At 35.6% G+C, this 18,733-nt stretch overlaps 1 protein-coding gene across 4 annotated transcripts in view; it reads left to right on the top strand.

The window, feature by feature from the left end:
* The window catches only part of LOC126195153 (calbindin-32), a 996,724-nt gene that overhangs the window by 940,207 nt on the left and 37,784 nt on the right, over positions 1-18,733 (top strand). The window contains exon 9 of one of the 4 annotated variants that reach the window (XM_049933659.1): positions 16,813-16,869. The exons of the other annotated variants lie outside the window; for them this stretch is intronic. Within the exon in view, the coding sequence (XP_049789616.1) occupies positions 16,813-16,869 (57 nt within the window). The remainder of the gene's footprint in view (positions 1-16,812; positions 16,870-18,733) is intronic. 4 annotated transcript variants of the gene reach the window in all.

Below are 18,733 nucleotides of genomic sequence, written 5' to 3'. Positions count from 1 at the left end.
CACATATTTCTAGGCTGCAAAATTCAACTAAAGTTCAAATAAGTGGGTGGCACTCTGCAACGTATTTCTTGATATGCTTACTCAAGAGCTGAAGACTGTTAGCGGCAAACTACGGCTTTAAAGGTGACAGTCGAAGGGTTTCCTGCTGTAAAGCTGCCTCTCTTCTTTTAACTTCCTTATTACACGTTGGTTTCAGTTTCTATCACTTAATTTGGGCTTTAACTTCTTCTCCCAATACAGTTATCAATGCAGCTCGATGTACAGAGGCAAGTAAAAGATTTGGTGTTACTTGAAAATAACTGGAAAAAACATAATCTCTTTTCATCTTGCTGGCTGTGCGCATTTCAGCACATGCTGTACAAGTAAAATTTAGTTATCTTGAATATGTTGTCTATAGGTTTACAATCCAGAGCCAACCAATTACATGTCGTGGAGACCTGTCGAAAAACCCAGAATAATCTTGTAGTGTAATTGTCCAGTTTATGCTCATCAAAACTTAATTTGTGATGGTAAGAAATATTTATCAGAGTCTTTGAATGCTATGCAGAAACCCACTTGCTGCATGTAAATCTATGCACATGCCATACAAAAAAAGAGTTAGTTAATTAGCAACATGTTCCATGGATCATTTGGCACAACAGATCGTAATGATGTGCAACGAGTGCAGTTCACATCGCAAATTAATTTGTAGAGACGGTTACATTCTGAACATTTCTAATTTTTTTACAAAAAGGAAATGTGAGTTAGTAATTTCTACCCACCACCTTTTACACATCACAATAATAGAAATTCTTCTACAGCATAGAAGGACTTGTCAAGTAGAAAACTTTCCCAGTTCGTTATCAAAATTTACTTTGCTGTATGTCAGAGATTTTATATCAGTGGTTGATTAAAGATATGTGTTGCAGCATTGTGCACCCTTTTTTCTGCTGAAGACAACCTTAAAGTGGAGTAATGAACGTCATTTTTCCTTCTGGCATTGTAATTAAATACCTCATTGTTCCTCTTGAACTGTAGTGGATTATTTACAGCAAACTTCATATTCAGGGAATAAACGTACTGTGAAGCAATAGTCATAATGCCCAACTCCTTAAATAGATGTCTACATTATGATCATGGGTGAGCACAACATATTATTCTCACAGTATTTTTTGCACAATGAAAACTTCCTTTCATAAAAATGAGTTACCCAGAATGTTATTCCACATGACAGTTTTGAAAAAAAAAATGCAAAATGTGTCGGCTTACTGATTTACCTCTTCCCAAGATTTGCAATGATTCTAAGCGCAAATGTGGCTGAAGTAAGAAGTTTTAGGCGTTCCAAAATGAGTTGTTTTCCAGTTTAATTTCTCATCAATATGACCCCCTAAGAATTTTTAAGTGCCCACCCTGTTTATTGTTTCCTCACCACGTGTTACACTTATCGTTGACATAGTGCCTTTACATGTGCAGAACTGAATATGTCAGGTATTTTTTAAGTTGAGGGTGAGTCATTCGCAGAAAACCAGTGAATGATACTTTTAAGAACTTTGTTTACAATTTCGTCTGTTTCTGTATGCATGCTTGGATTGATTACAGTGTTAGTTTCATCTGCAAAAAGAAGTAATTCTGCTTGTTGTATACAGGATGGAAGATCGTTTATATATATGAGGAACATTAAATGACTTAAAATTGAAGCTTGTAGAACCCCATACATGCTTTCTCGTTCTGAAGGATTTCTCTGGATAACATCGAGTATAGACGTAAGTTCTGAAGGTATTTGTCTGGAGTGTAGCTATGTATAGAAGTGATATATGGATGATAAACAGTTTAGGCAAGAAGAAAATAGAAGCTTTTGAAATTTGGTGCTACAGAAGAATGCTGAAGATTAGAAGGGTACACAACGTTACTAATGAAGAGTTACGTATAGAATTTGGGAGATAGGAAATTTGTGTCTAACTAATTGGTGTCTTGACTAAAAGAAGGGATCGGGTGATAGGAAAGATTCCGAGACATCAAGAGTTCACCATTTAATATTGGAGGGAAGTGTATAGGGTACTGGTTGTAGAGGGAGACTAAGAGATGAATAGAGTAAGCAGGTTCAGAAGGAGGTAGGTCGCTGTAGTTGTTCGGAGATGAAGAGGCTAGCACAGCGTAGAGTAGTATGGAGAGCTGCATCAAAGCAGTCTTCGGACTGAAGACAACAACAACGACATAATACTTGTATTTAAAATCATAGACTCTTAGGCGACGAACAGAAACCGAGGACTGAACAGAGCAGGTTTTGTTATGCAGTAATTAAGAAATACTATAAGAACATAGCTTATACAGGTCTTAATGGAAATAATATTTGTTTTCTACGTGGAAGATATAATTCAGTTCTCTGATTTTCCTTAAAATTTTAACTTGGCAACAATCACATCCTGGATTCTAGCTCAAATATGTATGTGAATTCCAACCATAAAATACGAAGGTCAGTCAACACTTGTCTCAGCGTGCATAATAAGTTGGGTCGGAATCACAGACTTGGTTTTCGGTGATGAAATAACGAATAATGCGACATACTGATATGCAGCGTGGTTCAAAAGCTGCACACAAATTGGAGGATATGATAGAGGAATCGAAACACAAAAACTTTACTATGGGATCTCATGGTTTTGGAAGTAATCCTGGGCCATTAAAAACTTTGGAATATCAGGAACAACAAGTACACTCAATGCACTCACACCCTAAATTCAGGAAAGATAATATACCATCTACTCAACACATTTGTGCATACAGAAAGAGTCCAAAATGGGGAGTACCAGACTCAGCACAGGCATAATACCTTCATAGAAAATTATGTCGCACCGTACCAATAAAACGTTTATCCCACGAACCTTATCAAACGCTGCCAATTATCCTGGTGGGAAGTGTACCTTCGGCGGGGACGTCAGGATTTTGATATGCAAAAACGAAAAATAAATAAATAAGTAAAATCAAGATGCGTGAGATCACGGGAGTGAGGTGTCCATGTAATTGGTCTTGCCCTCCGTATTAAACGTCAAGATACAAGAAACCATATCAAGTGTAAAGCCGTTTCTAGTTTACAATGTAGATTTTACTAGGTGAGTTCGAAAGATGATGGTAAAAGTTCATTAAAAAAAAAGATAAACGATCGGTCTGGGCAGTGTGTCGTGTGTCAGACCTTCTCGATGTATTTCTCGTAAAGCCTGCTTCATGAGATTCTCGAAAATGTAAACATGCTCCTGACATCACGAATTCATGACGCTCTAAAACACTTAGAGTAAATACAGACTTACACTCTTGTGGAATGCGCCACTACGATGAGCCTGAAACGTAAGTCTGACTCTAGAGAATACCAAGCGTACGATTTGGTAGGCCTGTAATGTCATACAACGAAGAAAAATTTTGTCATGTCATGTGGGCTGTAACATTCGTTTGCATTGTCGTTGTACTAATCTGACTGCGAATAGGAAATCATGGGCATGAGAATAGTTCAAGGTCGTTCCTCGAAATCTTTAGTAAATCATCGTATTTGTTCTCGGTAAATTAGTTTCGAAAACCAAAATTCAACGGTCATGATTCGCCTTTTGAAGAACCATGAAATATTTCAATGTAATGAGTCATCAACTAGTAGCTCATCTAAGAGTAATTTTCTCTCGTGTTTCAGCAGCTGTCTGCAATTTCGTTGTTGCATCCTGTGGCTGGAGTCAACCCAAACAATTTCTGCTCGTCACGACTTTCATGCGACGTCCGGTGGCTGCAGAAAGCGTCGGTTGGTTTCCCATTACAATCAAAATTACTTTTGTACCTAAATTTTTCCTTCGCATTTGGTAGAGCGCTCCCAAATCAGTCTAGTCTCATATTCGTTTTATCCATATGTATTAACACTAACAGCAAAACAGCAACAATAAACGGCAATCCAGCAGTGGCTCTGTAGTGCTGTGCATGCTAGGCGGTGCCAGTCAGTACGGTATGCGTCGGGTTTTACTGTCCCTGTTAAAACATATCGATAAAATAAATACTGCAATAGCCTAATCTTGGACTGTTCTATAGGATGGGCCCATGAAATTGGGGCTTAAAAATCATTTCGTTTATGATGGGAAACAAACTGACGCTTCCCGGTGACACTGGACGTTTCTTGAAAGACGTGATGAGCACAATTTGATTGGACTGACTCCAGTTACAAAATGCAAAAACGAAATTGCAAATACCTGTTGAAACACCAGATAAAATGCACCTGAGGAGTTTTAGGAGAGACACGACGTATGTTGGGGATAAAATCTTTTCACTATATCACAATAAGTATAGTCATATAGATTGTGTGTTACTGTAGAGCCTTATGTAACCCTTTTCTTGCTTATCTACCTATGCTCTGACATCGTGTGCAGTAAGCGTAAAATTTATTCAAACGCTTCCATGTCTGAGCCTAGGATAGACTTAGGAGGCTGTGTTAACAAGAACGTGTGTTGCAGTTTCTGGATGCTATAGTATTTATAGTACATATACAAGTGAGACTTTTCGTAAGACATAATAAAATTTCAACCAGCTGGGAATCTCAGAAATGCAACAAGTATTTGGACGTTTAGTGTTTTCTTCTTTCTTTTAATTAGTGCTGTATCTTACTGTCATGTCATTATCGACTAAATGTATCTGTAAAAAGAAAAGAATTTTGGTACATAGGCAAAATGACGTTAACTGTCGTGTGGAAATAAATAACTGTTACAGTATCAACAAACAGATCAAATTCAAAATTGTGACTTATTTGCAAAAGATGTGACAAAATCTCATAAAGAACGACATAGCACTTCAAGATAAGTATTACCGTAAAAAGATGCCTTTATCCTTCTGAGCAAGTGGACATTGAGAACATTTATTAATAGATTTTATCAGTTTTAATGCCTCCGTCGCCGATGTTTTGGCGTACGTTTTGGGAACGGACTTCTTCTTGTCGTTTTTATTTACATTTAATGATTCCCTTTGGCAAATACGTCTCGTTGCCTATTATTTCTTCGGTATAATGCAAGTCTCCGCATTCAGTCCAATTTATTGTGCACCCCCAAACAAGTACTAACTCGACGCCCTACTTGTTGGTTGGAATTACTGTATTTGTTTGGACTGTAGCTATGGCAATGTTAGACGTTATGCTCTAAATGTGAAACATATCAACGAATGGAATTATATCTTCGATACAGAAAAAAATTATTTAGGAGGTGTGTACACTATGTTCTTATAGTTAACAGAATCTTCCGTCGGTTCTTGGTAGAACAACATTACAATAAGTAAACAGCACTAGTTTGCTTTGCTTTTATTTTTGTTAACCCGTTTTCGGCTTACAAGGCCATCTTCAGACATTTACACAACAAATTTGGTTTAAGAAACAGTGTTTGCAACCCAAAATTACGCCAAAATACGTCTCCATAAAGTCAAGAGGAACATTTGCCGCTGCAAATAAAGCCACTGACGTCGCAAGATACACTTTGATAAAGGAGGAAATGAAGAAATGGTATCGCATTCGTGGCAACGTATGTACACATCTAAAAGTGGTACATATGGCAATCACATCGAAGTTACACCCCTGTGAGTTCGATCGAGATGTTCGTCAAAGTGTAAGTGATCTTGTTGATGACATATTTTTGCGGCAGAACAGGAAATTATCTACAATTGGGAAAGTGAGTGCACCTCTAACCTCAAATTGTAAACAAAAGTTTTCCCAACTCGTAATTAACCTATCCATCTTGGTTCTGTATGCAAATGAACAGAAAGTGCTTGAGAAAGGTTTTCAATATGCTCCTCCCCACCCAGCCATCAGAAAAACAACGGCATGTTATGAAAGTAGATATTGAATACGCTCTAATGAAAGACACCACTGCAAAATGCACTAAAGAATGAAACCAAATTCGTGTGTAACATTCCACGGTCTATTGACTTTCACACCTTCAAGTCCTTAAAACAGAAATTACAGCACCAAGATATCATTGTCACAAAATCTGATAAAGGCAACAGTATTGTACTTTTGAACAAATGTGATTATGCGGATAAAGTCAATGATTCCCTGAATATCACAGGCTTCCAAGTCCTTCCTAAAGACCCTACAAAATTGTTCAAAGAGGATGTTAAATATGTAAACAATTCCTGCAAAAAGCGTATTCTCTGAGTTTGAAGTAAAACTGTTAACTAATATGAACCCAGTGCCTCCTAGAATGTATGGGCTTCCTAAACTGCATAAACAAGATGTTCCTATTCGTCAGTTGTATCATAATTCACTGCTCCATCTTACAAATTAGCTAGTAAACTGGATGTCCTAATTAAGAGAAAGACTACATTCAAAGCGAAACATGGTATTTCAAACTTCGTGGACCTAGTAAATAAGTTAAAGGGTATATATCTCTCACACAGTGATAAATTAGTATCCTTTGATGTCTGCAGTTTGTTTTCCAACATACCAGTACTCGAATTCATTGATATTCTGACAAATCTGATGCAAAAGTCTAATGTCAATCCTGTGGAATTGAAAGACTTGAGACTGGCCACACAGACATGCTTGGCACAGAACTATTTCCAGTTCCAAGGGACTCTTTATAAACAATTAGATGGCTTTGCTGTGGGTTCCCCTCTTAATCCACTGCTTGCTGAAATATTTATGGACCGTATTGAACAAAATTTTCTAAAAACAGATCCTTTGAGCGCAAATATCAAATACTGATTTAGATATGTAGATGATGTCCTGTGTATGTGGACTGGTACTACAAAACAGCTCAACACATTTTTTAAAAATCTAAACAGTCAACATAAAAATATTCAGTTCACAATGGAGATTCGCCACAAACCCATAAACTTCTTAGATCTCATCACTGACATCAGCTCACAAACATCTTATTTCAAAATTTATAGAAAAACTATAACTAAAGTCACAGTAATACCTTCTTGCTCACAACACCCAATAACCCATAAACATGCAGCTTTCCACTCAGTGGTACACAGTTTCATATCTGTTCCCTGGTCCAGAGGTGATTTTAAAGCAGAGTTAGATACAAAAAATTTATTGCCACAGCCAATGGCTACAGCCCAGTTCTTATTGACCACATCCTGCACAGGAAGCAAAAACGGAAAATTATACCCCTCCTCTATGCCCACCTGCTTCCCCATCCACTGCTGGTGAATTACATAGGCAGAGTGACAACCTAACCAGACAGTAGATGAGACTCACATGCCAGATATTGTTTTTAATGCTTTAACATTGTGACATACTACTAAGAACACTGTAGTATTTTCTATCAAGATTTAATTTGTGGAAAGTAGTATTACCCTTCATTAGTAACTGTCTGTAGAATTTTTATCTAAATACAAGTGATGCATACCATAGATGTATTTAGTGTGATACGCACTCATGTGCGATTTAAAGTAAAGGAAAATTATTGTAATCCCTTCATTGGATTTGGAAAACCATTCCAGAAAGTTTTATTTTGGAAATGTAACTGGAGAAGGGCACACACATGAATAAACAATAAATGCCTAAGTGCAACAGATTATCTGCATGGTAGGCAAAAGCTATTCTCGAAGCAAAATTGGAATATCAACAACCTTAGGAGAACAGCAGATTGCTACTCACCATAAAGATTACACAGTGAGTTGCAGACAGGCACAATGAAATGACTGTTACACATTTAGTTATTGGCCAAAGCCTTCTTCAGAAAAGAAAACACACACACATTCACACAAGCAAGCACACCTCACATGCACAAGACTGTTATCTCTGGCAGTTTGCACAAGTCCAAATTGTTACTGTGTGATTAGCAATATGTAGGAGACTTGCATTACCATATAAAAAGACACAGTGTTGAACAATTGTCAAAGACAGTTTATAGGTAGAGAGAGATGGCTTGCAACTCCACTGTTAGGTGGCACTCATAAGTCTCTCAGATCACATGCATTTTGGGCTATTCTACATGTAAGGATCACTCACTGGTACTAGTTGCTTTAAACCAAAATTCAATAAAATCAATACTTTTATTTATTTTACTGGTGAGACCACAAACAGAAAAAAGGACCACAAGATAGAGGAAATTGTTAACTTAAAATTAAAACAGAGCTCTGTCATCTTCATTATGCAAAGAGAGAGACAGTTATAGTAAGCTACTCAGGAAGGTTTCAGTAAAGTTTAAAAACTTGGAGAGGTATTTACAGAATCTAAATTGTGAATCTGCATTCTCAGTCATGTCTGCAAAGATAAAGTGTGTAGTACAAGAAAGGCAGAGGTACAGATTGGGTTCCCATTCAGGTGCACATTTGTTTAAAAAAAAGATATTCCATTAAATTTGATTTACGCAATAGAAATCGTGTAGAGAGACTATCCAGCAGACAGAACAGAATAAATTTTCTATAATTTGGATGACGTACATTAGCTTATTCTGCAGAAACATGAGGACAAATATCAAAAATGGACGTCAAGGTTTAATTATTGTTGTATAGTATTTCATTAATTAGTATTTGAAATGTAATACATAGTATCAGGTAGAAAAGTCACTTCTTTCATTTCAGTTATCAACACAACCTTTATTTGTTTATAATCTAACATTCATAATGACTATGTCCCTTACTGCCTCTTTCATACAGTCTGGAAAATCTTTGTAGTGAACTATTTAGAACAATGATATCATCTACATCCGAGAATATTGCAGTGCTGTATCAACGTAGTGCTTTAAATACTCATTCTGATATATTTTAAACAGTACCCAGTCACAATGACAGCAAATTCCCTATTCTTTGTCTATTTTTGATACACACAGACACAAATTCATGAAATTTCATAACTGTTTAAAATTAAAATATATCTAAACTACATATTAAATAAACCCTGCATTTATTCTTGTACACTCTCTCAAATTTTTCACTCATCAGGAAGGCATTGGAGTAAGTAGTGGAAGCTACTCTTTCAAAAAGCTATCTGCATGTTTTCTTTCTCAGGAATGAAGAAGAGCAGAGAATTTTAGAACAAAATTTCTGCATTATGTGGCTTGCATGGCTGATTTTTCAGTGTTGCATCAAAATTCAGCTGTAATTTAGATCTTTTGTGGTGGGAATATTTGCTTAAAAATGTTTACATTAACATGTATTCTTAAATTTCAGTTGTAAATAATCCACCTGATAACCTACTATATTCCATAACAAGTACACAGCTTTAAACTAAGTCTAACATCTGCTTCATTTGCAGTAAATTTGACAATTAAAATTTAGCTATGTAAAATCACAGAAACTGTTCTGTTTACTGCTGCTCTATTCTGCAATTCATATAATTTTTTTTTCTTTTTCCACTTGAGATTACTTCACAGGATACAGTAGTTTCTGAGATCACATCTTTGAGCTATGAAAAAACAGAACTACATCAAATTTACTTCTTCCATTATTTTCAATTTACATTTCACTGTACAGGGAATTACGTAAAATCTCGTTTTGCCACTTCAACTACTTTAAATACTTTTGAATCATTATTTTGTCACTTACACAAGTTACTCATATGTATGCTGAACGCATAACAGGCTTATCATTTTTTATATTTCTGTGCGCTTATTTATGTCAAACGATAAGTTCTTCAAAGAACTGCTTAGCAAGATGACAACTTTAATTGCTGTTAACCATAAAAATGTCTTAAAAGCCTACTCTCATTTTCTTCAGCTTCAGCAGTGTAGCCATATTGCAGCATATCAGTTAATGTGTGCTATGCTTGTAAATTTTTACTTTTAAGACAGATGAAGTATGATCATTTACAGTGCATGCAATGATGTGAGAATGAAAGAAAATACATAAAACTTTATTCATTGTCATTTCATTTTTATTGTATTTAAGATCAGAATTAAGATGCTAGATTTCAAGTGGATTCATAGGGCATATTGGCCTGTATTCTGCTTCCTCACCTTCCTCTCTTCCTTTTCCCACAACTCCTCTTTGTCCCCTACTCTAGGTCCAGTAGACTCATCAAAAAAGTTACTAAGCATAGTATGAGATACTCATTGATGGGCAGAAGTGATACTTCTGAAAACATTAAGCAGTATTGCTTTCTGTTGATATGAATACCCTTGCTCAGTATCCATTTATCACTTTGAGGTAAGAATAATGCTGCATTCATTTTGCAGAGTACTTTCTGTTTATAGGTACATGTCACATTTGATGAGCAAGTAGCATAAGTATCAAATAATTTTAACGTAATGTGGCAATAGTAAAGCTTAGTAACAGAAAATGACTGTCCATTCACTCAAAAATGAAATCTTCTTTGTTATTTCTTATATGGATAAAAGTGTTGATATAAATAATAACCATGTTGAGTGAAAATCCTGTTTTAACAAGTCTTTTAAGAAAACATTTTGCAATAGAGGAAACTCTAGTAGGTTATATTGCAGGAAATGATGAGTTGTAATAGGTAATACATAGACTGTTAAGGACTAAGGTTGTGGTAGGTATGTAAAAATGAAGAAATAATTGCAGGAAATGAGAAAATGGAAGTCAGCAGCAAACTGCTGGAAAGAGTGACGACTGTGAAAATTGGTGTAGTAAGCAATTTCTTACCACCATGTGACCATGTATTAAAGGCAATGTAGAGCACAAAAACACTTGTGTTATTTCAAAGGTTATGGGTAACATAGTTACACTGCAAAATTTTGCCCTTCAGACTGAGACTTCTGGGGTTAGGTGCACTACTCCCCGAATGAGATTTTCACTCTGCAGCGAAGTGTGTACTGATATGAAACTTACTGGCAGATTAAAACTGTGTGCCCGACCGAGACTCGAACTCGGGACCTTTGCCTTTCGCGGGCAAGGTAGGAGACGAGATACTGGCAGAAGTAAAGCTGTGAGGACCGGGCGTGAGTCGTGCTTCAGTAGCTCAGATGGTAGAGCACTTGCCCGCGAAAGGCAAAGGTCCTGAGTTCGAGTCTCGGTTGGGCACACAGTTTTAATCTGCCAGTAAGTTTCAGGTGCACTACTGTTTAGCCTACTACACAGGCATTTGGCTGATGGACTAACATCATATTCAGCTTGTACTGCCTGTCTTTCTAAGGTTATTCATTCATTTATGTGAGCTGCTCTGTAAATGTCACACAGTGGGAGATCACACAGGAATGTGTAATGAGTGAATAGTTACACTGCAAAATTTTGTCCTTCAGACTGAGACTTCTGGGGTTAGGTGCACAGGCATTTGGCTGATGGACTAACATCATATTCAGCTTGTACTGCCTGTCTTTCTAAGGTTATTCATTCATTTATGTGAGCTGCTCTGTAAATCTCACACAGTGGGAGATCACACAGGAAAGTGTAATGAGTGAATTTAAAACTTTGTACAAAGACACAACTATTATAAAATAATTTTATAGACTCATTGATGATGAACTATCATTAAAGGTAGGCAGTAGGCAGTTTACTTTGTTTCTATAGAGCACATTTAAAACTCAACCTACATGTTAAAAACAGCAAAATATTGTATAGGATGTGGCAAACATTTCTGACTGTTTTAATAATAATGCATGTATTACACACATTCTTATTGTTCCATAATGACATTGTAATTTATGCAATGTCACATAGTAGCTCAGTAGCTGTGGTTGTATGAACAAAATGCCTATATAATGGATTTTTTTTTTTTTTAATTGTGATTCTTGCATTGTAACTTAGCATGATTTCATCCAACATTTCAGTATAAGTCAAATGGGACATGTTTCATCCCACAGTACAATTTTGTTTTGGGTCATAAGTTTCATAGAAACAGGTTCAGCTCTAAACTGAAAGTCAACAGGTTATCCTCTGCTGTTTAGAATGCCAGAGAACAATGAAAAAGTAAAATGGAGTCTTGTTTATAGCAGCCAGTTCATACAAATGCTTGTTATGCTTCTATCACAGAGTAAGACAAATACTTCATTATAATTTTAACTGACTTATGACCACAGCAGTTGAGTCCCATAGTGCTCAGAGCCATTTGAACCATAATTTTAACTTCTACACTTATTCAGTGGCTGTGGTTCAACAACAAAAAACTAATGATTAAGGAAATTGCTTAACATTCTCAGAACAAATGCTTGAAATGATGATTGGTAACTTGATTCTCATGATAATGAATTTTTGTTATACCACCATTATCTGTCACATTTTGTTTAGCAAACATTAATGTTTTAGGAAGTGGTGCAAGGTTGTTTTTCAGTTTAATGTTTCAAAGAATGCCTTATAAATCCTTATCCATGCTTTCTGCTATAATTATCACAATATTCTGGACTCTGAAGGTACTAAGCACTTCTGGTGTAACTCCCCACAAACATTATTCAACATTTAATTGTACAGTCTTCCCAGCATTAAGTAGGCTCTAATTACAAAAATTAGCAGTCTTTACTGAGTTTGTAATTTACAAACAGAAACTTCGAACTCACATAAAAGTCAAGATTAACACTCAACCCAGTAAATGACACACAACTGTGCTGGTGTCAGAAATAAGTCATATATTTCAATAATAGTTTACTTTCATCCTGAACTTCAGTGTGATTTGCAACAACAGTTGGCAAATACAGGTTTATGACATAAATTACAGTCAATAGAGCAGTTTTGTCCCAGCAGCTAACTTCTCACTGAGGAGATGTGAAAATGTATATAAGAAATGGCTGTCACAGTCTCTAGCCTGACTCATCATTTTTATTGTGTATTATCATTTAAGTGTTCTGAAATCTTTACCACATTAAAACATATGAAACCAAACTTTTGTATGTTATAACTACAAATAGAGTTAGTCTCAGTTTCCTCACATTCTTGGGAGGTAGTTGGAAATTTTCAGTCTTAATTTGTGTAGCAAACACAGAGAAAAAATATAATAAAAGCACACAATAGTTTATATTATTCAACCATATATCTGTCAGCTAATCAATTATAGGCAGAGCCTAGTTATATAATTCAGTAGAACTGCACTGTATCTTTGTTCTCATGCTATTATACTCATTCTCCAGTATTATTTACAAATCAAGATCAGCATCTGTAAATTATCAAAGTCTGTTGCTCACGACACCAGGGAGAAAACAGTCATGCTGTCGAAGAACAAAAAACCACATACTCATCAGGACAGATGGCATATCAGTACCAAATAAAGCTTACAGTTCTCCTTCCAAAATATAGTTGAGCCCATCACTCACCTATGTAATTGCTCATTGCAATAAGGTATCTACATATCTCCATTTACATAAGTACTTTGAAAACAGATTTCCAGTGTGTGGCAAAGTGTGCTTAATTTGGTACATCATCCCAGGATTTCTTACTGTTCCAATCTCAAACTGAGTTCAATAAGAATGATGACTTGATACCTTTGTGACTGAAATAATTAATCTAATCTTGTTTTCATATTCCCTACGGCACTGATGTGTAAGTGCTGAAAAATATCTCTAAATTCTTCACTTGATAATGGTTCTTTAATTTTTTTGTTGTGCTTTTGCGGAAAAAACTGAATATATCTTCAAGTCTAGGTCCCACACAACTGGCGGTATGCTAAGATGATCTGTAAGCACTCTCCTTTGTAGATTGTATTTTTCCAGTATCTTGCCAATGAACCAAAGTCTACCACTTTCCTTATCTATGACTGGGCCTATGTGATAATGTTGAAATGTTATGTGCCCACAAAGTGCTCCACTGAAGTATCTGTATGAGTTGGCTAAGCTTAACTGTGTCTCTCGGATATTGTAGTAAAATGATAATAGATTTCTCCACTTTTCTGTGCCTTTAAGGCAGATTAACTATCCTTGCACTACTCTGAAATCCTATTCAGATCTGATTAATACTTCTGCAGTTTTTTTTTTTTTTTTTTTTTTCAGTGCTTCATTGCTGACGACTGCATTATCTGTGAAAAGTCTAAGATTGCTGGTAATATTTTCTTCCAGGTCATTAATATACAGCATGTACAACAAGGGTGTCGAGACTCTTTCCTGATTCATGCTTCAAATTACCTCTACTTCTGTCAATGACACTGCCTGTCAGAAATTGTTTCATATTTCCAGAAGTGTTAAAAATGTCAGAAGTAATTTCTATTTTTCAAAGTTGTTAAGGAAGATAAAGTGACAAAATATTGCCACATTACAATTATCTCCTGCTTTTTTAGACTACTGAAGAATTAGTGTTCAATAAGTTAGTAAGGTGTATCAACAAAAATGGAATAGTAATGAATTACCAATCTGTTTTCTGAAACCGTAAACCAACTGAGATGACTGTCCATCAGTGCATAACCAATGTTTTGAAAGTAACTGATGAAAACAAAAGATTTTTTTATGATTTTGCAGTCTAGTGACAAGCATCAAGGCCTCTACATTACATAGTCCTGAGTTCAAATCCTAGTCAGGTCAGAGATTATCTTCACCCAGGGGCTGGGTGTTAGTATTTTTCTAATCATTTTATCTCATCTTTATCACAGAGATACATAATCTGCTGAATTGATATATGTGGGGTGCCAGAAGGCAGTAACACCACACAATCATCTTGTTCATGGTAAACCACAGAGCTCAACTAAACAAGCTTAAATACTGTGGCACTGTGGACCTATGAAATTAATGTCTTCATTCGTTTCTTAACAACCACAAACAATATGTAAGCAACAGACAAGCAGAAGTAAAATGACAAAGAGTCTCAGAATACTTGTCACAACAACACTCAGGCATGTTGGGGTACCTCAAGAGCTAGTAAGGAGTCCACTTCTTTCTTTGATTTATGTCTCTTATCTGGATGTGGATATTGATTCACACAAAACAACTGTGTTTGCTAATGATACAGCATTATCAGTATCTGCAGCAAAAAATGAAAATATCCAACATGTAGCAAACTACAAGTCAATTAAGTAAATGGTTTATAATAAATCAGTTCATAATAAGCAACAGGAAAACAGTATCAATAAATTTTCATAGCTGCCAGCATAACACCTTGCCTTACCTTGATATTACCATCAATAATTAACCCATTGTAAATAAGAAGCTATCAAAGTTTCTTGGTATTTGGATACAGAGTAACATAAAACGGGACAAATGTTGAATACATCAATTCCATGCTGGGTAGCAAATGCTGTTACATTTTATGGGACCTATAAGGCCATACACATGAGCATCACTAAGGAGTATTTGACTGTGCATATATCAATGCAGATCTGAAGTATGGCTTGAGCACATTCTCAAGCAGCTTGGGGGATCTTCAGGAGGAAAAAAAAGAGGAGTGGGAAGTTATTAAGGGGAGCAGACTTGGACAGTTGTGTAAACCATTGTTTCAAACACTGAAAGTGTTACCATTAATATGCATGTATATTATGGACTTGTATATTATCACCTACATAAGTTTAAAAAAATATAATTGGCAATGGTAGTAGTGAGAATAAGAGAAACATACATGGTCACAATACAAGATTAAAAGGAGTCTTACATGCAGTCCCAGCAAATACATGTTAGTGTCAGGAAGTACAGGCTATGTTCAACAAGTTGCCTTATGATTTAATGTATATATTAAATATAAATGTTTTAAAACATCTATTAGAGATATCTACAGTACCATTGCCTATATTCAGTAAGTGACTGCATGTAACTCAGTATGTGTAATTTATAATTTTTATAATATGTACATATAAACATGACTTTTACTGTTGTAAACACTAGATGTTAAGTCTATTGCAATAGCACCTTTTAAACACTACTACATATTATGGAAAATGGTTAAATAAATAAATTAGACAGTAACAATAGCAGGTCCAAGAAAGAATATTTAATTCAGTTACAATAGTAGGGAATGTTCTGGCAGAATGTAAGTAATTCAGGAGTACAGGGGATCTCTCTCTCTCTCTCTCTCTCTCTCTCTCTCTCTCTCTCACACACACACACACACACACACACACACACACACACACACACACACACACACTTGACTTTTTGTTCTCACTAATTTATGCAACCATATGTAAACTATCATGTTGTTTGCCTTTACTCTGAAGCAGATCACATCACACTTACAAAATGTGAAGAAAACTGTCATTATGTAACAAAATAATGTTTCTTTACTCTACTCCAAGGCATTTTTACTTCATCATCCTTGTACCACAGATATTTGTTGTATTTCTTTCATATTTTTGGAGGTGTGAAGAAAGATAATGAAGAACATTATTTTGTAATAGATGAGGATATGTATGTCAGTGTGTGATGTAACTATCAGTAATCCAAGATTGCTACAGGTTGATAATTAAATAATTTACCTGCAAACTAAACATGTCATTACAGTTAAAGAAATAATGTTTTTGTTAGTATCTTCACATAACATTTTAATGCCATCCTTTTTCATATCACTGTCCCTACACACCTAACTGTACCTGAATGATCTCTACCACAGTAAAGTTACCCACTACTTCAAAAAAATGCATACTATGTTGTATATTCCAAGCAAATTTCCCTTAAAAGAATAAACCATGCTTTACCGTCTCCTCATAACATGAGGCAGTTCTATCTTAGGGTGTTCATGTTTCTGTATTATATAATTCTTGTGGAATTCATCTGGGATGGAACTCAAATCATAGCATATGAATTTTGAAGTTAGAATGTGGGAATCAACATAATACATCTCTGTAATTAAAACACGGCCATAGAATTTAGCCATAAGTACTCATTTTCCTCTCCTGTGTTATCCTCATAAAAATTCCCATTACTCATCATTCACAGAATCTTTTCAGAGTCTTGTTTAATAGTCCACTTTCAATATTAGTTAAATTTTCTACCATTAATGAAATATCAGTGAATACAGTCATGTAACAAGTGTAAAACTATAATATTATGTCATATTGTTTACTTTCAGGGAGCCACCAAACTTACAAAAGATGACATAGAGCGAGTCTTTTCACTTTATGACAGGGTACGTAACCACATTATTGATATATATATATATATCAAACCATCTTACTTCATACTCTTATTTGTTGTGTTTTCACACATTTAGAGTAGATATGAAAGTAATATTTGTACCATGAATGTGTAGATGATGTGGAAAAATGAAAGTACTGCTTATATTACGTGTGACATTGGAATCAAAATATCTGCAAAGAGTGCTGATCCTACAATCAACAGAATCAATAGTTTATTCAGCTGTTTAATCAGCTGCAAGGTATGAAATGATGTAGTATGAATGGAACATCAACTATCAGCCCATGGGTGCAAAATATCAAAACCACTGCAGGAATAACAAAGCAATGGGGTAATAGTGCCAAACCAGCTTAGAACCAGGAGAATGTTGGTAAACTGAAAGATGCCTAAGGAAGAAGCATGAAAAATCAGCTACACCACACATACGGGAACACAATCATAGAAACTGAAGTACAAGAAGGTTTCTTCAGCATTGGTCCTTTACTTACCTTGCATTTGTCATGAATCTCTCACTGAGCACAAAGTTTGAAGCAATGGAAAAAATCGCACATGACTCCTTTTTATAAGAAGGATGAAAGAACCAACCTGTAAAATTGCAGACCAATATCCTTAACATCAGTTTGCTGTAGAATTATTTAGCATATTCTAAGTTCCAATACAATATACTTCCTTCAGATGCAAAAGTTTCTGTCAACAAATTAGAACAAATTTAGAAAGTATCACTCTTGTGTAACCTAGCTTGTCTTTTTCTTGCACATTATCCTATGTACCATGAATCAAGGGCTACTGGCAGATTCCATGTTCCTAGATATCTGGGAAGCATTTGACACAGCGCCCCCACTGCAGACTGTTAATGAAGGCCTGAACATATGGAATAGGTTCTCAAATATGTGAAGGCCTCAAAAACTTTTTATGTAATATAACACAGTATTTTGCCCTGGATGGAAAATGATCATCAGGCACTGTCAGGCCTGAGACAGAGAATGGATGATCTGACAGAGAGTAGTATATGGGAGAGTCTCATCATTGTATCATTGTAGGTTATAGGATGACTTAGAAGGAGTACCTGTTTGGTATGATGAGAGGCAGCTTCCTCTTGTAACAATTCATGTTGAATGTTATTTAACTTAAGTTTCTTATGCCTGGTCCATTGATAAATGAATGGGAAATTTTCATGCTTCACAAATTTTTATTCACATCAATTGATGTCCGAACTGCACACTCATCATATAAATAAAACACAGACAGACTTCACTGATCTCTTTGACTTCCAAAAGTGACTTCAAATCTGATTGACAAAACAACAACAACTAACTCACGGCCTCGCTGCATCGCTTTTTATAGAATTTTAACAATAACTTCCAAAATAAAGCATTATTAATTTTGTACAATTTTGATGTTACAATTAAAATTTACTAAATGTAAAGAAACTGATGTTACAGCCAAATAAGGCATAAAATACAATATTCAATGACATCTTTTGTAGTGATATTTTTAGTTTTCCATAAGATAATCATTCTGAAGTTTAATTAAAATAATGCATCTCATATTATTTTAGTTACATAAATAATTACAGTTTGGATTTGGTTACTAACATGTAATGATAGTACATATGTCTGCTTGTGTCTGTATGTGTGGATGGATATGTGTGTGTGTGCGAGTGTATACCTGTCCTTTTTTCCCCCGAAGGTAAGTCTTTCCGCTCCCGGGATTGGAATGACTCCTTACCCTCTCCCTTAAAACCCACATCCTTTCGTCTCTCCCTCTCCTTCCCTCTTTCCTGATGAGGCAACAGTTTGTTGCGAAAGCTTGAATTTTGTGTGTATATTTGTGTTTGTTTGTGTGTCTATCGACCT

Source organism: Schistocerca nitens, chromosome 7 (assembly GCF_023898315.1).
Source record: "Schistocerca nitens isolate TAMUIC-IGC-003100 chromosome 7, iqSchNite1.1, whole genome shotgun sequence".
NCBI classification, from domain to species: Eukaryota; Metazoa; Arthropoda; class Insecta; order Orthoptera; family Acrididae; genus Schistocerca; species Schistocerca nitens.
This window is presented reverse-complemented; position numbering and strand designations above follow the sequence as displayed.